Source organism: Cornus florida, unplaced genomic scaffold (assembly GCF_030987335.1).
Source record: "Cornus florida cultivar Cherokee Brave unplaced genomic scaffold, ASM3098733v1 CherokeeBrave_3.0.0_Hap2_Chr11, whole genome shotgun sequence".
In the NCBI taxonomy this organism is placed as follows: Eukaryota; Viridiplantae; Streptophyta; class Magnoliopsida; order Cornales; family Cornaceae; genus Cornus; species Cornus florida.
In genome coordinates this window covers 98,835,059-98,857,766 of record NW_026775581.1, presented here as the reverse complement: position 1 = coordinate 98,857,766, position 22,708 = coordinate 98,835,059, and the positions used below count along the sequence as shown (strand labels likewise).

Sequence of the window (22,708 nt, the reverse complement as noted above, 5' to 3'; positions counted from 1 at the left end):
AAGTAAAAAAATATCATAATTTACACTAATGGATGACAAATGAAAGAATTAAAAAATGTTAAATTTAGGTGTGAAATTAGTTTTACAGATGTATGAAATTAGTTTTGTAGAGCTGTGTGAATAACTCTATTTGATGGTGAAGGTGATCAGTGTCCCTACTTATTAAACTTCACAATATTTTTTTTTCCTCATAAATATCTCATAATAACCTGTGAAATGTGTAATTGACGCATACATAAGAAGGTAAAATATTTGGATAACACATTGGTACCTAATGAATACAACTCAGTTAAAAAAAACAATTATGGAAGATTTTACATTCACTAGAATGGTTATTGAAGATTATAGAAGAAAATACTACAATTATCCAAGATTTCAAATACACTATAATGCTTAATTAGTGTCAATTTCGAGTACAAAAAATATCATAATTTACACTAACTGATGACAAATGAAAGAATTAAAAAATGTTAACTTTCGATGTGAAATTAGTTTAGCAGAAGTGTGAAATTAGTTTTGCAGAACTGTGTGAATAACTTAATTTATGGTGAAGGTGATCAATGTCCATACTTATTAAACTTCACTATGTTTTTTTCCTCATAAATATCACATAATAACCAATGAAATATGTAATTGCCGAATACATGAGAAGACAAAATATTTGGATAACACATTGGTACCTAATGAAGCCAACTCAGTTAAAAAAAATAATTATGGAAGATTTTACATTCACTAGAATGGTTGTTGAAGATTATAGAAGTAAATCCTACAATTGTCTAAAATTTCAAATACACTAGAATGCTTAACCAATGTCAATTTCAAGTAAAAAACTATTATAATTTACACTAACTGATGACAAATGAAAGAATTAAAAAATGTTAAATTTAGGTGGGAAATTAGTTTTGCTGAGGTGTGGAATTAGTTTTGCAGAACTGCATGAATAACTTTATTTGATGTTGAAGGGGATCAGTGTACCTACTTATTAACCTTTACAATGTTTTTTTTCTCATAAATATCACATAATAACCTGTGAAATGTGTAATTGCCGCATACATGAGAAGACAAAATATTTGGATAACATATTGGTACCTAATGAAGCCAACTCAGTTAAAAAAAATAATTATGGAAGATTTTACATTCACTAGAATGGTTATGGAATATTATAGAAGAAAATCCTACAATTATCCCAGATTTCAAATACACTATAATGCTTAATCAATATCAATTTCAATTAAAAAAATATCATAATTTACACTAACAGATGACAAATGAAAGAATTAAAAAATGTTAAATTTAGGTGTGAAATTAGTTTAGCAGAACTGTGTTAATAACTTAATTTGATGGTGAAGGTGATCAGTGTCCCTACTTATTAAACTTCACAATGTTTTTATCCTCATAAATATCACATAATAACCGGTGAAATGTGTAATTGCCGCATACATGAGAAGACAAAATATTTGAATAACAAATTAGTACCTAATGAAACCAACTTAGTTAAAAAAAAAAATAATTACGGAAGATTTTACATTCACTAGAATGGTTATTGAAGATTATAGAAGTAAATCCTACAATTATCCAATATTTCAAATACACTATAATGCTTAACCAATGTCAATTTCAAGTAAAAAAATATCATAATTTACACTAACGGATGACAAATGAAAGAATTAAAAAATGTTAAATTTAGGTGTGAAATTAGTTTTGCAGAGGTGTGAAATTAGTTTTGCCGAACTGTGTGAATAACTTAATTTGATGGTGAAGGTGATCAGTGTCCCTACTTATTAAACTTCAGAATGTTTTTTTCCTCATAAATATAACATAATAACCGGAGAAATGTGTAATTGCCGCATACATGAGAAGACAAAATATTTGAATAACACATTGGTACCTATTGAAGCCAACTCAGTTAAAAAAAACAATTATGGAAGATTTTACATTCACTAGAATGGTTATTGATGATTGTATAATAAAATCCTACATTTATCCAAGATTTCAAATACACTAGAATGCTTAACCAATGTCAATTTCAAGTAAAAAAATATCATAATTTACACTAACGGATGACAAATTAAAGAATTAAAAAATGTTAAATTTAGGTGTGAAATTAGTTTTGCAGAGGTGTGAAATTAGTTTTGCCGAACTGTGTGAATAACTTAATTTGATGGTGAAGGTGATCAGTGTCCCTACTTATTAAACTTCACAATGTTTTTTTCCTCATAAATATCACGTAATAACCGGTGAAATGTGTAATTGCCGCATACATGAGAAGACAAAATATTTGAATAACACATTGGTACCTATTGAAGCCAACTCAGTTAAAAAAAAAAACAATTATGGAAGATTTTACATTCACTAGAATGGTTATTGATGATTATATAATAAAATCCTACATTTATCCAAGATTTCGAATTCACTAGAATGCTTAACCAATATCAATTTCAAGTAAAAAAATATCATAATTTACACTAACGGATGACAAATTAAAGAATTAAAAAATGTTAAATTTAGGTGTGAAATTAGTTTTGCAGAGGTGTGAAATTAGTTTTGCAGAACTGTGGGAATAGCTTATTTTAATGGTGAAGGTGATCTGTGTCCCTACATATTAAACTTCACAATGTTTTTTTCCTCATAAATATCACATAATAACCTGTGAAATGTGTAATTGCCGCATATATGAGAAGACAAAATATTTGGATAACACTTTGGTACCTAATGAGGCCAACTCAATTTTAAAAAAAATAATTATGAAAGATTTTACATTCACTAGAATACTTATTTTTTATTATAGAAGAAAGCCTTACAATTATCCAAGATTTCAGATTCACTATAATGCTTAACCAATGTCAATTTCAACTAAAAAAATATCATAATTTGCACTAACAGATGACAAATGAAAGAATCATAAATTCTTAAATTTATGTGTGACATAAGCTAGTCAGTACTATATGAATAGCTTATTTTGATGGTGAAGGCGATTAGAGTCCCTATTTGTTAAACTTTCCAATTTTTTTTTTCTCATAAATATCAAATATTGACCTCTGAAATGTCTAATTGCCGCATTCATTTAATACCAAATTTTTTTTATAACACATTCATACCTACTGAAGCCAATTCAGTTCTAAAAATCAATTATGGAAGATTTTACATTCATTACAATGATAGATCGATGACAAATGAAAGAATCATAAATGTTCTAAATCTACATTGTTCCGTTCAAAACAAAAATTTCACTGTAAATGAACAATATTTTAAATGCACAATATTAATAACATGTATTAAGACTTACCAACAATCAAGCATTAATTAGGTCAATTGTAGATACCAGCTCAGGTCCATTGTAGATTTCCTTCCTGTAGATGAAAAGGTGAAATTGCATTGAAGAAATCAACACACTGCAATCTGGGTTTTGATTCAAAAAAGATAGTAAAAGAGTAAGAATAAAGAAGAGAGGAATTAGGGTTTTCAATAAAAAAAGGAATTCAAAAGCAATATGTTTTTTTTATGGAACAAAGAGAGACGAATTAGGGTTTGGATTAAAGAAATTAAAAAGAAATAATGAACAAAATGAAAAAGGAATGAGGGTAATAACAAAAGCAAAAGGGAAGAAGGGGAAAGTGAAACTGCAGAAGCGCAGGGGCGGCAGTTTATTTCAACTTTTTTTTTTTTTTTTTGGCTTTACAGTTGGCACGTTAAGTTACTGTGCCGTTTGTGGACTTCTTTTTCTTATACCAAGCCAAACACGGCATTAATCAGCTGATAGTAGGGGAATTGAGCCCTCTTATCTTCACCCCAAAAGTCCAATATTTTTCTTTTATCTTTTTATTCTCTCCCTCATTCTCTCTCTCAAGTTTTTCTCTAGTCATCTCATCCATCTCCCTCACACAACCGGATCCCTTCGTGTAATTGCAGAGAGAGAGAAAAAGATTTGATTAATTGTTAGTTATGATGCCTACTTATAAAATTTCAATAAAACTAAATTGTATTACAGAATGTTAATGGAGTCCAAAGTGGTTGTTGAGTCCAAAGTGGTTGTTGAGGCTCTTTGTATAATTTTTAATGATAAAATCATCATATATACGTACCTTTATCTTTTGGGTATCGTCTCTTATTTTACAATCAATTAAACCTATCAAACCCATAAGTTTTTTTATTTTTTTTATTTTTTATTTTATTTTTTGAGTCAGCATGACCCACTGCTAAATATTATTTGTCTTTTTGTGTCACATAGATTCAGCCTAGCAAATCAGCCCGATAAATAAAAAACCTACTACTTTACTGAGTCTATATGGCTACTCATGTGTCAAATATAATGGGACCCATTTTAAAATATAAGGTAAATTTTTTTCCCTAAAATACAAGGTAATTAACTATTTAGAAAATTGTAATCTTTATTCTAAGTTTATCTTAATCTAGTATCTTTGTTGGCAATTAAAGTTTCAACCACCATGTATATATATATTTATTTTATATTTCAAATTGCAACTCTGTAAGGACCATTGAGATACTTTAGATTGTATTTTTTATCATTGATATCCATCTATTACTTTGATAGGCATTTGTTAATTGCTATAATAATCAAAATTAATTAATGATCTATTTAATTCCCAAAAACTAAGAGAAGAAGAGAAATTTTAAATATATATATATATATATTGCAAAGCATGAAAAAATTATAAAACATTGCACTTTTTGCTCTAAATTTTGTGCAAATTAAATTATTAAATTTGAGTACTATGAAACTTATGTAAAAAAGAAAAAGAAGATGATATGGCTATGGAAAACTAAAAAGATAGGGAAATGGGCTAGAAAACTAAAAAGATAAGGAAAGGGAAATGTACTATTTTATGGAAATAAACAAGAGTAGTAATGATATTTATTTAAGTTGAAATTTTTACGTCGGTTTTAAGTCAGGGATATTAAAATCGGTCAAAAATATCATTTTCCTTTTTATAAAGACAATTACACTCATTCCTTATTAATAAAGTTGTTATTATCAAATATAGTAACGTCCTATTAAAGAATACTATTGCAAAATTAGAAATAGAAATATTTAAAAAAATATTTTTATCAAATAAATTTAAAAATAAGTTAATTATGAAAATCAATTTTTTGACGAACACTACTTGCCTACTCACCGGTGATTAGGAAATTCATACTTATCCTGAAATGACGCAAAATTAATGAAACACGTGTCACTACAATATAAAATAATAAAAATGAAAATATTTGAAAGGTTATCCGGATTAAACCCAATATGAACCAAATCCCCCTCTGCCATTCTTTTTGTCTAGGGAATGAATAAAAAGATGATATTGTCGAAAAAAACTATTTTAAACTAAAAATTTTAAATAAAATAATATTACAAAATACAAAAAAAGCTCAGTATGATGAATAGAAATAATAACAATAATACATAAATATTTGTTTTCACCCAAAAAAAAAAAAAAAAAAGACAAGAAATAATTAATAATAATTTATCCTACCATCAACAAATCATCTACAAAACCACGTGAACCAAATTTTATGTAATTGGGTGTACTTTAGATAAAATAATTGATAAGTATATATATAAGGATTACACATTAAATGATAAAATTCAAAACTTCAGTATTAGCATATTAGGGTTTCGGAGTAGTTTGAGAGAGAGTGAGAGTTAAATAAATTTTACTACAAGAAATTTGCTTTTTAGGGACAGTCCATTCTGTCCCTAAAAGCCCTAAAATCGTCCCTAATGATCGATTCAACCGTCCCTAATAGTTGCATCACAAAAGCTTTTTAGGGACGGTAAAAATTGTCCGTCCCTAAAAAAATCGACCTTTAGGAACGGACTTACTATCCCAAATAGGACCGTCCCCTTTTGACTTATTATGGACGGACTTATTATCCCAAATAAGACCGTCCCCTTTTGATTTATTAGGGACGGTATTTACTGTCCCTAATAATTAATACAATACTCATTAGCTGCACAATTTGTACTATCCCCAATAGGATTTATTATTATTATTAAATTTGTGACCCTTATAAACTGTCCATAATACTTGATTATTATTATTTTTATTTTTATTTTTATTTTTTTTTTCCTCTGTTGGATTTGTGTTCTGGAAAAACTACTAAATGACACCCACCTTATATATCAAAACATTGGAACTAAAAAGTAGGTACATCTACAATATCATTCTAGAAAGAAAAAAATAGATTATCATCACAATACAATGCCAACAAACGAGCTCTTAATCTGACGAAGAAGCTACAAATTCTTTAGTTTTGTAAACAAGAACTAAAAGTATCTACTAGCTACTTTAACATCAAATGGTTCCAAACATCCTCAAAAATTAAAACATCATTTTAAACTAAATGCAATCATGAAAATGTTGTTGCTGCTCAAGTAGCTTCTGAATTGTATCCAACTTCTCTTCCAAACCAATGGTGCTTCCCATGCTTAACGGAGGACCTACTATATTCTGGATCGGAATCATATCACAAAGGATAAACTGAGCTGAGCTACCTATCTCCAGTACATCAGAGCAACACATACGTAAAACACTATCAACAAACATCATTTTCCTTATGACATGTGAATATCGAGGTGATGCTGTTGCATAAATAATTTCATCATTTACTAGAACTGCTTTATTAAGTATTAGCCTTAACATGATAATTAAGGACAGACTAGTTGTGAGGAAATAAACTTACCGAAACCGATGAGTAAACATTCTCAAGCTGTTTAGCTATAGAAGTGCATGCATCAGATAAGCTGCGCCTTGTAGCAAACATCATATCAGGATGTTTCCAACCCTAAAATAAAAAACCTGATCTCTTAACCTGGTAATTTTTAAATTTTTTGTATTAAAAAAAAAATTACAAGTATTTGACATGAGTACAAACAAAATAAATAAATAAATTAGGTGTATAACCTGTCCTAGGTCATGCTCAAGCCCTTTGCTGGAAATGGATATTCTTCGTGGTCAAGGTTTGGCACATCTTTTTCCAAATAAAGAATAGGCTAACAAAGTAAAAGCAAAAATAAAAGAAACAAACCAATGAATTATTGGGACCATGTCTGAATATTTGAATTTCAATAAAAAAAACATTGTAAGCCACGGTTCTTTTAAAGTTGACTCTTTTGAAAATTCCTTAGTTTATTGGCATGGCCATGGAACCAAGTCTCCTTGTTACAAACCAGTGCATTGAGATAATATTTGCTATCAATGGAAGGCCAGGCAGAATAAGAAAAAAACAAATTGAGAAAGAAAGCTATCTTTTTACTCTCTTCTTTGTTCGTATAAATAATTCTCTCCCTTTACATTTAGTGCTAATTGAAACAAAGTTGAAGCTACTACTCTACCTATGTGATAGCCCATTACCCCATTACATAAAACACGATACCACGGAAATTTCATAGAACACAACTTTAGTACCAAGGTTTCCACAAAAGGGTTCATCACAGGGTTTAGCTTTGACACTAAGTTTCTTATTTGTGGGCCCTTTTTAATAGCCTTATCTAAGCCCACAAAATCCAATGAAAGAGAGATCTCCATTTTTAGATGTTGCATTTCTCAAGTGGGATTCTTCAATGTGTCATGGAATGGCAGGACTAAAGTGTGATTAATTACTGTGTTAGTATTATGTTTCCTTTTTAACCACACTGAACAGATACTATTACTTGATCATGGAGTTTCAGTGCTAAAACATCATGAACAGATAGATCAACTACTCTAATATGTGTGTGTGTGTATATATATAGATACAAACATATATATACATATATATTAATGGAGACATGATTCACAGTTCATACAAATACGAGATAATCAAGTTTTTTTTTCCCTAAGACAATCAAGTTCACTTATGACATTTTTATCTCTGTTTAATAGATGCATATATACTTGCTAACAAGATTTTGAAGCCATAACTAATGCTAAAATAAGAAGAAAAAATGTTACATATGTTTTGGGAAATTAAAACAATTAAACAAATAAAAAAGAGCTCAAGGAGAAAAATATTCACAATAAATAGCACAAAAGCTAGAATTTATGGTAAAAGATATATATCCCATAATCTATTTTCTGTTGCATTCTCAAAAACCAACTCACGACTAGGAACATTCTTTCCTATTCTTCTAAGTAATTGGACATTAACACCAGTAATCGTCCAAGAAAAGCTATTTTACTACTAATAGATTTCTATATAACTAGTATGATATACATACAATCACAAGAAGATTGAAAACAAATCAAACATGTTATCAGACCACTTATGGGCTTAGAATTTTACTGTCATTCCCAAAAAAAAAAATATTTTCCCTATTTTTCCCATAGCAACAAATTAAATCAAATGGAAACAAATTAATGTTGAATTAATGAGCTTGAAAATTCCATTTACTTGTTAATAAGGATAAGAACACAATAATTTGAAAACTAAGTAGCACAGCTAGCTAGATTCACCTTGAAGGGTTGCTCGATCAAAAGCCCATGAGAGTCATTGTCTTGATGCACATTTGATCTTGGATGCTGAATTGATAGCTCAGGCCTTTTAAGGTTCTCAATATCAAACATTGAATCCTCAGAATTATCTCCGGATGACCCATTATCAAACACATCTGATTGACCTAAATCAACAAAAATAATTAAACCCCTATAATCTAAACTTGTAATGTTTACATCCTTCTAATTAATGTTTCAAAATAATTCACAGCAAAGCTGTTAATTGCTGCATCTGCATCAATCAGTGGGTGTTATGAATATTGAGGAATGAGGTCGTTCTTGGATGTTGCGAGGTTACCCCGTCTATTTCAAGGTGGAACTGTTAGATCTGCAAACACTTATCGACGGCATTCGTTTTTTTTGGATAATGATTCGGTTGGAAAAAGAAGAGAGACATTCGATCATGTTTGGTGGGTAAGTTCGACAAGGATGTGGGTGATAGGGCTCAAATCGCGGCTTGGGTTTCTCGTGTTTGGAAGGTTTCTTCCAGTGCTGTGGTCTTTCCTCTATCAGATTCTTTGTTGCTATTTCGCTTCCCCTCTTCGAAGGAGGTTTCTCATGTGCTCAAAGAAGGTCGCCGTGTTTGGGGGACGGCCACATTACTAGTGGAATCTTGGAGTTTTAGGGTTGGGTGTTCCGAGGTGTTAAAGGGTAAGGGCCTGAAGATTGTGACGTTGTATGGTCTCCCTCTCTATCTTTGGAGTATGCCCTGTTTGTGATGGTCGGTGATCTATGCGATGGTATCATCTGGGTGGAAGTTGATGAAGCAATTGACGCTGAAAGGGTTCGCATCATAGTGTTCGATGGCAAGGTTTGTCCTCCTTTTGTTTTCATCCACGATGATCGTCTAAGCTACAAAGTAAAGATGTGGGAAGAGAAGCCTCCTGAACTTGTGTCAACGACGAATAGTTTGGAAGAAGGTGATGGTTCACACCTGCTGAAGAAGACAGAATGGTTAAGGTGGGAATCTTTGGGGAAGAAAGGTTTGGCTAAGTTTCAGAGATGGGAGGAATGGAGGGACGATCTATGGAAGCGTAACTCAGAATGTTTTAGAAGATTATTCACTGTGAGAAGGATAGAAGGCTTTTCGGATGGGACTGATCTTCGACGGCAAAAGAGATTCTGGGAAAGACATAAGGGTGGTGGTCTCATCGAGTTTAGCCGTCCGGCGTTCACACAGATGTGGAGGAAGGAGCGTCGCCATAGTGTTTCTCACGTCAATCAAGCACGTGGGAAGGGGAAGATTAACGGCCATACACGTGGTTGGTGCAGATGATTTGGCCGTTCAAAGTGGATGACAGCTGCATCCACTTTTATTTCAAAATCTTGGGCTTCGAAAAATAATAAGGCCGAATTTGGGATTAAATCGGTGGCTGGGCCTAATAATGGGCTGGTGGGTAAGGTTTCTGGATCGAACTCATTTTCTTCTTGTAGGCCTATGGTTGGCGAGCCTGGATTTATTGATAAAGGTAAATTGTCATCTTGTGGTCCGGATGGAGGTGGAGCGGCCCACTCATCAGATGTTATATATCTTGGCCAAGGACTCATTGACTTGGGTTGTGAATTGAAGGGAGGACCGGGTTCTCCTAATGTTTTTTCTGGGTCAGTAACGGCAACCGTTACGGGCCTGTAATACCCCTAATTTTAAAAGGATATTTCAGGAATTTAATTTATTATTATTTGATTATCTGCTTAATTGTTTTATTTAATTGTTCGCTTAATTGTTTTATTCAATTATTTGTTAATTTTTTTTATTTTGTTTACTTAATTGGAATTATTTGTTTAAGTGGTTAATTGTATTCTCTTGCATTAATTGTTTAAGTGTTTTTAATTAATGAGTTGTCTTTTACTGTTTTAACTACTATAGTTATTTAATTGATTTAATTAATTAATTTGTTGTGTATTTATTTTTCTTTATCGTAATTTAGGGTTTTGGGTTTTAATGTGGCCGACTCATAGTTAGAATGGGAATAAGGTTTGGTTACTTGAACCCTATAAATACATAAGAATATTGGGGTTTAGGGTTTTAGAGAAACGTAAACTTAAGTCTGTGACACAGAGAGATACAGAGGAGGAAACACAGAGTGACCTTGGGTGCTTAACAAAGCAGTTCAAGGAGGAAGGAACAAGGTTGTTTCTGGGTGGAACCAAATTACCGGAGGAGTAAACCTGCAGTATAGGACACTAACGTAGCATTCAGAAACTGTGGAATTAGAGTTTCAAATCTGAAACTCAAAGACAAGTTTTGTTCTACTCTATCCCTTTAATCTGTGTTCTGTGCATGCTTAGAAAGACTCCAAGGATTAAACTAAGGCTTAATTACATCTGTTATGCATGTTTAATCTGTAATTAAATTCATGAAATAAATCTGTTCTTAGTTGCTTTAAAATTTTAACCTGAAACCTTGCTGCGTTGTGTTACAACTTATGTTTCAATTCAAGTTTTGATTGTATATTCTTGTTCTATAACCAATATGGAATCTGGATGGACTTTAAAACATGTATTGAAAACTACTACAGAGGACTGGTGATTATCAGAATTGGAGAGGAGGAAGATGAAACGAACAGAGGCTGCTAAGAGGAGGGAGAGAGGGCTCCCAAACCTCTTAGAGCCGGCTCCCAAAGGGGAGAGCTGGCTCTTGGTGTTGTGGAGCCGGCTCTAAGAGCCTAGAGCCACTCTAGATGAAAAAATAAAGCAGGCTCCCATTTTAAGAGCCTGCTCTCTCTTAAAACACACAAAAACGAGGTTTTTAGGGACTGTTTGGCGAAACGGGGTTTTCTAAAATTATTTAAAGGCCACAGAATGGTGTAATGCATTGCTAAAAACTTATATTAATGTTGGGAAGTATGTTTTACTCTTAAATATTGAGGACGGAATTAACATAAGATTAAACCAAGATCTGTATGTGGAAGATTGAACAATTGACTTGTATTGCAGACTATTTTAAAAATTTGATGCCTTTGCATGATCTTAAGTTATGAATCATGTTTTACAGCTGAGTTATAAGCATTCTGTTATTTAATTATAAGTATGTTTGGTTGGGATTAACTGACAATTAGCTCTGTTATATATCTCATCTGTTACGACACTGCTTGGAGGAGGTAATTGCATAGTTGGATTCTGTCAATTTAAAGGACTGGGATTTGGTTTCTAAATCTGTTATTGGATGCATGATTTAGTTTTACATATGTTAAATTGTATTTGTACTTGTTTTGGAATGTAGTTGATAACTATTTATACTGTTTGTGTCAACTATGGTAAATGGAGGATAGTATGCACCGGTATGGGATGGTAGCATATATACCAGGTATGGATTAGTCAGACACTAAGCCTACCTAATCTGGATTGAGGTTTGGATTAACAATAAAAGTTAAGTCCGACTTCTGTTAGTGTCAGGTCTGTAAATAACGGAATGACATAGTTGGATTTCTGGGATGAATTGTTATACAGATATCAAGTCACTATATCAGATGGATGATATTTTGTATTGGGAGGACACGGACTTTATATATTTATGGTATGATGCCATGGTATGAGCTTGAGTCTCATGACCATGATTAGGGTGCGTATATCGCCTAGAATGGACAGCTGGACAGTAGTTATTGTTCCCTAGTAGGTTTAGGTACACATGACCACGTAATGTGCGATTTGCATGGTATCTCTACTCAAGCTGAGACAGACCTATTGGACTAGTGAACATCCTATAGTGTGTAATATATACATATATGGACTACTCTAGATATTATTAAGTCTATCTAGGATGTATCTGCGTATCGGATTCCTGTTTGGATCGTAGTAGATCAGGACTTGAATGTGAGCCTGACCCACTCTTTTATTTTTTCAGGTGCTCGTCAGTTCCAGGGTTAGAGCTTGGTCGTGCAGAGCAGATACAGACTTCTATTCCACCGACTACGTAGGATTGCTTACTTATTAGCTTTGGATCTTAATTCAGTTATTTCATTTATAGTTAGGATTTTTATTAGGGGTCCACTAAATGGATTCCCGAGTTGTTAATTGATTGGAGGTTTTGGAGTTTGGATTTTTATAACATTATTTTGAGGATTTTCAATTAGAGTTCTTTTCAGCCATTTTTATTTACTTCTTATTATTTCATCTTGTATTCTGTGTTCGCATTAAATATTAATTGTTTGATATTCTCTTGGGTTTGGGCCTAGGCCTAATCAACCCGTGTCTCGGATCCGAGGGGTATCATAGGGCCTTTATGTGATGTTGTGGAAGACGTTGACATTCATCCATCTAGAGCTTTCCCAGAAGGATCGAGAAGAAATTGGCTTCCTAAGGGCATACGCAGGGACACCGTATGAAGAAGAAAATGTTATTTCCCCCTCTTCACAAAAAATGGTCTAGAAAGGAAAAGCAGAAGTGGATTCCGGTTTCGCAGATTGACTCTAGATCTGGTATGTCTTTTGTTTCGCCTGATCCTTCTCCTTCTCTCTCTTCTCCTTCCTCTTTTCACCTTTGCGGGGTATCACGAAGGAGCTTGGTGCCGAAAAAGGGAGTGGTGTCTTCTGTTTCAAAATGCTTATCCCCGATTTTTGAAAGGGAGCCAGTACCCATTTTTGAGAAAAGACCTGGTGAAGATGGTGGTATTGAGATGGGTTCCTCTCAGTTGTGTGATGTTAGCAGTGATAGAATTACTGTGTGTGTGGGCCAGGATGTGAAGATAAGGATTGATGATGTTTCAGCTGCTGTGCTCTTGAATGATTTGAGGGCTTATCTTGGGTCAAAGGGTTCTCTTATTGAGTAGAATGATCTTTTGGCTGATGAGACCCCACTTTTTTGCTACTCTCCATCTTTGTCATCTGTTGAGTATGGGGATGATGGGTCGTGTTCCTCTGTTCATGGTGATTTGGGTATGATTTTGTGGAATGGATGCGAGTCTGATTTTGATTTGCTTACACCTTTGGCTGTTGTTAGACCGGATGGGAATTTTGCAGAAGGGATGGGATTTGATGTAGGGTTGACTGATTTGGAGAATGATTGGATGAAGGAAAAGAAAGTTGAGATAGGTTCTCTTTTGGGTGTGTCTTTTGAGGGTCGGATAGAGGAGGCGACAAGTTTATTCCTTGATGTTCTTAATGCTCAGTTTGCGGATACAATGGATAGTAGGGGGAGTGTTCCAATAGAGAAAGAGGAGAGAGGGAGTCCAAGTCCCTCGACTCTCGTTACTTATGAAAGGAGGAGGAGAGGGGCTAAGGAGAGAGCCAATGGACAGAGAGGTGAGATGGTTAACACTACTGTTTCCCTATAAAGCTACAAATTCTTTCATGGAATAATGTCCGGGGTCTCAACGACCCGACTAGGAAAATGGTGAAATCGGTGATTCAAAAAGCGGGCGGTCATCTAGTGTGTCTTCAAGAAACCAAGATTGCCTCAATGTCGGATGTGATTGTTCGAAGCTTGTAGGGTGGGAGATTCGTGGAGTGGTTTGCCTTGGATGCGATTGGCTCTTCGGGTAATATCCTGATTATGTGGGATGTTCGTTAGATCTTATTGTTGGACTCTCAGGTTGGGTTTTTCTCAGCGTCTTGTGTTTTGTCCATGGTGGAGGATGGCTTTTGCTGGGTTTTTTCTGGAGTCTATGGGCCTACGAAGGATCGTGATTGCCATTTGCTCTTGGAAGAGCTGGGGGAAATTCGTAGGCAATGGTCGCTGCCTTGGTGTATCATAAGGGATTTCAATGTTGTGCGTTCCCCTTTTAAGAGGTCGACAGGGGGCAGGTGGACGGCTGATATGATGGTTTTTTCAGAGTTTATTGATGCTTTCTATTTGCTTGATTTTCCTTTGGTGGGTGGGCCTTTCACTTGGTCCAGTGGACGTTTTCCTCCTACTCTTTCTCATTTTGATAGATTTTTGGTGTCAAGTGATTGGGATGAAAAGTTTTCTGACGTTGTTCAAGCCACTTTTGCTCATCCTTTGTCCAATCATGTTCCGTTGTTGTTGGATTGTGGTGGGCTGCGTAGCAGGGATCCCCTTTTAGATTTGAGAATATGTGGTTCCGGGCTGAAGGCTTTCTAGAGCGAGTACGATCCTGGTGGGCGGGGTATGGAGTGGCTGGCACTCCTAGTCATTCTTTGGTAGGCAAGTTGCGTTTTTTAAAGAAGGATCTCAAAGTTTGGAACAAAGAGGTTTTTGGTAATTTGGCTTAGAGGAAGAATCGGGTTCTCTCTGAGATTGCTGATATTGATAAGATGGAAAGTCTGGGTCTTTTGACGGTTCCTTTGAAGCTTAGAAGGGTGGAGTGTCAAGCAGAGTTTGCTGAGATTGCTGTCATGGAGGAGATTTCATGGAGACAGAAATCTAGAGCTTTGTGGCTTAAGGAAGGTGATAATAACACTAAATTCTTTCATAGACTTGCCAATGCTCACAGAAGGGGCAACCGCATTGGGAGGATTCGGGTGGATGAGGTGTTGATTAGTAAAGAGGAGGAGATTTGTAAGAGTTTTTCTAAGTACTTTTCGAAGTTATTCACTGAATTAGCAGGTTGGCGTCCTTTGCATGATGGGCTTTACTTGAATCTATTTTGGGAGAGGAATGCTCTATTTTGGAAGAGCCTTTTTCAGAAGAGGAAGTTCTCTCTGCTCTGAAGAGCTGTAATGGGGACAAAGCCCCTGGGCCTGATGGTTTTACTATGAGGTTCCTTTTGGAATATTGGGATGTGGTTCGTGAGGAGCTGATGGGCTCTTTTCACGCCTTCCATGTGCAGGGCTCTTTTGAGAAAAGTTTAAATACAACTTTTATTGTTCTTATTCCGAATAAGGGAAAGGCAATGGATGTTAGAGATTTCAAAAAAGGTGATGCGAAAGTCTTGGCCTCTAGGTTGAAAAAGGTGATGGATGGCGTCATTTCTGACTCTCAGAATGCCTTTGCGAGAGGTCGTCATATTTTGGATTCAGTTATTATTGCTAGTGAATGTGTGGATTTTCGTTTGAGCAGCAGTGTTCCAGGTGTTCTTTGTAAGTTGGATATTGAAAAGGCGTACGACCATGTGAGCTGGAACTTCCTTCTCTACCTGTTGTAGATGATGGGTTTTGGTGGGCAGTGGAGGAGATGGATTCTTTTTTGCATTTCTAGCGTTCGGTTCTTTGTCTTTGTGAATGGAGTTCCGACGTGTAACGACCCTGGGTTTTTTTAACCCAGTGTCCTGTGATGACCCAAACTGGATCCAAGATGCAAAAGCTAGAAACAATACAATGGTCTTCCAAAGCATAACACACTTTAAAGACCCTAAGAAGACCTTTCATGAGGTCACGGAACCCAAAGGGATAAGTGCGGAAGCAAGAGATCGGAAAAGTAACAATTAAAACCCCAGGGGCAAAATTATCATCTGTGAGAATATAGATTCGGGTGCCACTGAGCACACCGGTGGAAAGACAATGAAAAACTAATCAAGATGGACTCAAGAATCACATGATTTGGAGTCCAGATGAAGGAGAAACGACAAGACGAAGAAAAATGAGCACTTATGGCTAAAAGGGTAAAATGGTAATTCCAAACTAAAATGAGTGCCCCCGTGTACACCATTAGATAGAAAATGAAAAATGAATGAAGTTGGACTCAAGAATCACCTGATTCGGAGTTCGGACGGCAAAGATATAAAGTCCTGAAGTCGAAGGAAGGAAAACCCTATCCCGGTTCGAACCAAATTCTGACACTATCTTGCTAAAACATGAATAACTTGAGCTAAAAATGGAATCTGGAGCTCTAATTGGTACCATTGGAAATCTTATTTCGACGCGGTCAGTTTAGACTCAAGAACGAACCAATTCAGAGTTAAAACGAGTGAGATATGGCCCGTTGAAGAAAGATGTCTGGAGCAGGAATTGTTCCCGCGGGAGCCAGCCAAAAACCTGCGGGGGCTGGCCAAATGCGGCAGATTCTCGCGGGCGCCCGCCAAAACACTGCGGGGGCCTGCCAAATGAGGCAGTGGGGTGGTTTGGAACCTCAAAAAATGCAGAAATAGTAATTTTAGCAAAAAAATGAGTTTGCAACGCGGTTTTCGTGGTCAAGATGACATTTTTTGGAAAAATACGAAGAAGAAACTCCCCCTAAAATCACATTTTCTAAGAGACAAAGTTAGGAACGGAATTTATTTCAAGAAGGAAATTCCCAAAATGCCTTTAAGCTAGAATTTTCAATAAAAAGGTTAAACGAGTCGATTGGAGTCTCAAAACACAAACGAAAGGGTTTTTCCTGGAAATGATCATGCACACAGACTTAAATGGTGATTTTGAGCACGGGGGAATAGTCCGCGGCTCCCGAAAATGGCCGAGTCAAAATCTGACCCCCCAACGGCCAAAAAGGCGAAAATGAACTTGAAATGGAAAATATGGAAACCAAAATTAGGAAATGGTTTCAAATGACCGTTTGGTCCTTAGCCACACTTCATACAAGATAAATGAGACCTAGTGGAGGTGCCGGAACACACTTTACACCACCCGAGTTGAAAATGGAGCCTTAAAGGCTCAGTTTATACTATTTTAGCCCAAAAATGCAATATGTGAACTAAAATGTAAAAATGAAAACTAAATGGTGTTTGGCCATTGGCCACACCTCACATATGGCAAATGAATGCTAAAGGATGAATTACATACACAATGCACACACCGGTGCGAAAATGACATATTGAAACCCAAGTTTTCATGCTTTTCTTATTAAAGGCAAAATTCTACATTTTTCAATATACATGGATTACAAATGAAGTTTGGCCTTTGGCCACATATCATATACATAGAATGAATACCAAAAAGTGTGCTTAAGCACATAATACAAGTTTGGAATTAAATATACACATTTGACAAAATGGCTACAAATGACATTTCTAGTCGACCTTTACAAGAATTGAAATCTTCAAGTCTACAAATCGTCCAAGCATGATAAGAATCACGAACTAAGTCTTCGTACCTGATTAAAACCCCCAGTATCTTCGGGGTGAGTAAACAAGTTTACTCGTAGAGAATGAGCATGTATCGACTCGATTTCTTTCAGATTTTTAGGACAAACATGATATATTTAAAAGGGATCACGCCACCTAACGTCTATGTCAAAGATTAAACTCAGGGATCATCCTAAGCTACCATGGAGTATAAGCAACAAGAATCATGATATATGTATATACATATATGAAACAAGTCAAGATTGGGATAATCCAAGAACACGATAAAATGATACATGAAATCAGGGACTAGGCATAATATCTACGCAACTAAATAAGGACGGAACATTCCATGAAACACGAAAAGAGTTACACATGAAATCAAGAACAAGGCATAATATCTATGCAATGAAACTAAGTTGGATCATTTCATAAAACACGAAAGGATTCTTAAATCTTCAAGAAATGCAACACTTGACATGTAAGGAATGAAATCACGAATGAAGCATAAAATCTATATAATGAACAAGGATGGGATATTCCATAAAACACGAAAAGGAGAATACATGAAATCAAGGATAATGCATAATATCTATGCAATGAAACAGGATTGGAGCATTTCACATACACGACAAGTTTAAATCTTCAAGGAATAACAATTTGAAATTTAAAGAGTGAAATCAACCAATGTGGAAAACTCGGATATCGCCCGGATTAAAACCGTACTCTTGAAATCACTTTAGGGCTACTAACCCATGGGTACCTTTCCCCTAGTGCGCACTATAGTGTAGAGGGACAATCCCCCGTACTAGAACCAAGTCCTAGCAATGTCAATTCTTGATTGATATCCCAAGTTCCAAAATCAACAAATTGTGCAAGTCAAGATCGTATCAAAATACAAGAAATGCATTAACCACATATCATGCACAACTAAGATTTTGGAACACACAGTCATGCCCTAAGTTCTCAATTATGATGGCATGTGAAATGTCAAGAAATCAAAATGTGCATCTACATAAACTAGAACCAAGATATATAGCACCAGAAATCCATTGAAGCAAATATACCACAAGTATAAGATACACGACGTCAAGACATGATTAACTCGAGGGAGGCACAAAAGGGAATTTAATCTACTTAAGGGATTAAATTATAAGAACTACAAGGCAAGTCTATATGTTCCACGAACAAGGCATATCAAGGATCATATCCAAAACAAGTTTAACACCAAGTTGTAAGTTCATCTTATACAAGACACGACCATGTGAGTTAAGTTCCATATATGGAAAATAAGTAAATATAAGTTTCAAAACTTATCCGATTATTCTCAAATTGATGCACGTGAAAGAACTTATCAAGGAAATCATGAATACAAGGTTAGAAACTTAATCAAGTACATAGAACCATTGAATGGATTTTAGATTTTGAAACTCGTCCAAATGATCTCAAATTAATATATGTTATTAAACATGTCAATGCTTGATTTAAGAGCATGATACAAGTACATTCCATACAAGTTACGGCCATGAGTATTAAACTTTAATACAAGAAAAATAATAAATGAAAGGTTTCAAAACCTATACGGCATGCACATCAAGAATATCAAGTCAGAAAACCAATGAGATGAATAGTGCACTTGGAGCAATTTAATTAATCTAATTAATTAAATATTACTAGATTTCGAAACACTTCCAATTACTCTCAAATTCACCTATGTTGAAGAGCATGCTAGGGCCTACTATAATATGTTAACACATATTGATTTCAAGCTAGTTAAGGCCACATGATTTAATATTTTATTCAAGATAAATATTAAATAAAAACTTCGTTACTTGTCCAAATGATCTAGATTTAATATATGTCAATCAACATATCAAGGGATAATATTCTATCATGCCACATGTTTAAACAAAGTTATGGATAACCGGGAAAATTAAATCCTTCACGAGAAAATAATAATAAAATCTCTAGATTTTGATATATAAGCGTGTAATCAAGTTGTATAAGCATCACAAGCATGTAATATAACAAGTAAGTAAATTATAACACTCCCTACCTCAATTTGAGATGAAAATCTCAAATCCCCACCGGAAGAAAAGTGTTCTGAATTCGCCGAAACTCCTAGGTTTTGTCGGGGACAACACGATCTATATGAATCCCCAAGAAGCCCCATGAAAATCACAACTTGACTTCAAACCTGAACTCAATAAATGGTCAGAAATGAATTCTAGTAAGGGGGAAAGATAGAACACGTTGAAGGGAACAATAAACGTAAAGGCCGAAGAGTTTTCACTTAGGAAATCAAGTGGAGGAGAAGGAGAAAGGGTGGCAGCCCAAGGAGCTCCCATGGCTGCCAGCCAAAGAGGGAGGAAGATGAAGTAAAAAGTGAATTTTTACTTTAAGTCATCCTATTTCTAGTAAGTCTCAAAAAGTGTCCCACCGGGTCTGGAAAAGTGGGATTTGAGCAAACGCACTCAAACGGAAAAAATCTATGAACGAAAAAGATTCAAAATGAGAAAATATGAACAACGGAAGAAACAACATTAAAAACTAAGGCCCGAGCAAGAGATATGCCCCAAACAAGTTCGGCGGCAACCGAGTCCAGAAACTCTGAAACTGGAAAAAAAAAAACAACCAGAGGGAAATTCTAAGAGTCCACGGCTTGACGAAATGTGAAAATGAATCCCGTACAAGGATCCAGGCTCTAGACGAGACATTTTGCAATAACTTTCGTTAATTGCACAATGGCCCCTCCTTTTACATTGCAGCATGGCCAGAGATTGTTGGGATTTGATGTTTGGTTTATTTGGGGTCCATTGGGCTATGCCTTGTTCCTCTAAAGGGTTGATTGAAGCTTGGAGAGGCGTCTCTATGGGGGCTTCCATTCGTGATGCTTGGAGGGTTACGTCGCTTTGTATTTGGTGGTGTTTTGGCTTGAGAGAAATAGGAGATATTTTGATGGAAAAAAGAAGCTTGTTTCTATGCTTAAGTTCTCTGTTATTTCTACTCTTTGTTGTTGGGTTTCAGGGAGAGATTATAGATCTACGGAGGAGATTATTGTTTTTTTGGCCTCTCTGAAGGTCTAAGGCGCCCTTTGGCCCTTTTGTTTTTTTGGGTTCCGCTCCCCTTTTGAGCGTTTTTAATAAAATCTTACTTAAAAAAAAAAAAAAAATTCACAGAAATAAGCATAAAAGAGTTATAAAAAAAAGAAAGCAAAGTACAAGTTATAACAAAATATAACTAAATTTAACCCACCTACTTCTCATATTTTCATTTTCTTCCACAACTCATGAATCTTTCTTTCATTTCTAATTCTTTTAATTCTAAATTTTCATTTTCCACGGCCAGAAATCAAATTTTGTTCTTTTCTACTATATTTTTTTTTTAAAATAATATCCTACATTTCTATATCAATCAAAGAATAGTAATAAAATTAAATTAAATAAAATTTCAGTTTTGGTATAACTCAATATATAACACGAATCAAATAACATTAATAAAGTTTCAAGACATCACACAACACTTAAAGAAGATATGCTTAAAGATTGAAGATATTAAAGACAAAGGAGAAAGAAATACCTCTAAAGTTGAATGTCATTAAGTCAATATAAAGATTTCTACGCAAGAACAAAGAGGCATTAGAATTATGTGACTTATCTGTCATTATCATTCTTATCAGTCTGCTTCTATAGATACCTTCCTTTCAGACTTCTGTTTTGGTTACTCTGTTAGCAAAGAAATTCCATCAGAAAAAATAGGTGATAATTTAGACTACATTAAAGACCAAATAGAAAATCACAATCAGAATCAGAATCTAGTTAAGTTTCCAAATAAGCAAGAAATTAAAATTTAATAGATGTGATGGATAATAGCAAGCCTAGGGAGATAGAAATTAAAATCAAAGACTAATAGAAAAACTAAACCAAGAGGTAGATATAATTAAAGAACCATAAACAAGAAATTAAAATTTACAGAATATATATATTTACCTAGTGGAAGCTGAGAAACAGGCGATGATGTTAATCCTTTGTCCACTTTCATATTAGCGCACTCTCCACAAGCTATAACAAAAGAAAGCAAAGTACAAGATTCTTGAATAAAGGGGAAAGTTAGAAAGGGGCAATTTTCTTCTCATCTTCTTAAGTAGGAGCAGCTCGTAAGCAACAATCAAAGATTGGAATTGAGTTTAAGCTTTCCCTAGATCTAAACCTTAAAAAGAAACTTGAAAGGAAAATTAAGCGCAAGCCGTCAATATAACAACAATTTTTAGCTTTTAATGACTAGCTTGAAAAAAACTTGACTTGTTTTTTTATGCATGTCGTCAATTAAAGGTCGTAAAATATTTATTTTCTTGTAGTGTATATATATATAAAGGATATATATACATATATATTTATATGTATATAAGGGATAAATTAATAAAGATAGAAAGTTCAAACAACCTGTATGATTTTCCACAGCGATTCAGACTCATACGACAAGCCTTTTCCAGATTTGTAATTTACCCCTTCAATTGTTAAGCCTTTTGCAATTTCGAAACCCTAAAAAAAACTAGGGCGAGGATCATGAACCCAAGTGGGTTATATGAACGTCAAATCGAAGAACTAAAGAGGAAGACATCTGCAACTTTTGAGATCGAAGAACTAAAGAGGTTTGTGATGGTGGAAGAGGTTTGCAAATGCTAATTTTTTTAGATTAAAACGACGTAGTTTGATGGGCTTCCCTATTTTGTAAAATAAAATAATTTTATATATTTCATTTTTGCCGCATACAATAGTGTCAAACAAGAGAATATTGAAGCGCTAAGTTTGGCACTATTTTTTTTTTTTTTTTTTTGTGTGTGGAATTTGGGAAGGTATTAGATAGACTGTGCCAAAAAAAATATTTTTAGGGACAGATTTTAGAGATTTGGTGATGGATCAAATTGATCGTCCCTAAAGGCTGTTATTAAGGATGGTAAAATTTGCTCGTCCCTAATAATAAGATTTTTAGGGACAAGTTTTAGTGCGTCACTAAAAGACTGTCCTAATAGCATATATATATTTGATTTGCATCCTTTTGGGTTGACTCGATAAGCAATTAATTTTTAAAATTTTTATTATTTTCTATTTTAGGGACATTTGCCACATTACTTTTGCGCCACATCAAGGGTAAACATAAACTTCCTACTCACCGGTGAGTAGGTAAATATTGTCTTTTTTTAACAACTGTATTGATAAAAGCAAATCTAAACACAATTTTTTAAAGAGTAATGATACGGCAACCGAATTTAATCACCGAATAAGACCCGAAATTGCCACATCACTCGCTCATTAATTAAATGAAAAAT

At 34.6% G+C, this 22,708-nt stretch overlaps 1 protein-coding gene across 14 annotated transcripts; it reads right to left on the bottom strand.

Annotated features, from left to right (window-relative positions):
• Positions 1-6,172: 6,172 nt before the first annotated feature.
• LOC132282727 (probable transcription factor KAN2) lies at positions 6,173-22,411 on the bottom strand. Of its 14 annotated transcripts, none has more exons than XR_009471834.1 (7): positions 21,822-22,411; positions 21,369-21,440; positions 20,959-21,104; positions 8,445-17,408; positions 6,915-7,003; positions 6,694-6,822; positions 6,173-6,592 (listed from the first exon to the last, which is right to left on the bottom strand). XR_009471834.1 is itself a non-coding variant. In XM_059784490.1 (6 exons), the coding sequence occupies exons 3-6, from the start codon at positions 21,047-21,049 to the stop codon at positions 6,566-6,568; spliced, it is 384 nt and encodes a 127-aa protein (XP_059640473.1). In that variant the 5' UTR covers positions 21,050-21,104; positions 21,369-21,440; positions 21,822-21,966; the 3' UTR covers positions 6,173-6,565. The 14 variants fall into 14 exon arrangements, 4 of the variants coding, with proteins under 4 accessions (XP_059640473.1, XP_059640472.1, XP_059640471.1 ...); XR_009471839.1 differs by having other exon boundaries at positions 6,173-6,509; XR_009471837.1 differs by having other exon boundaries at positions 6,173-6,505.
• Between the last annotated feature and the right edge of the window lie 297 nt (positions 22,412-22,708).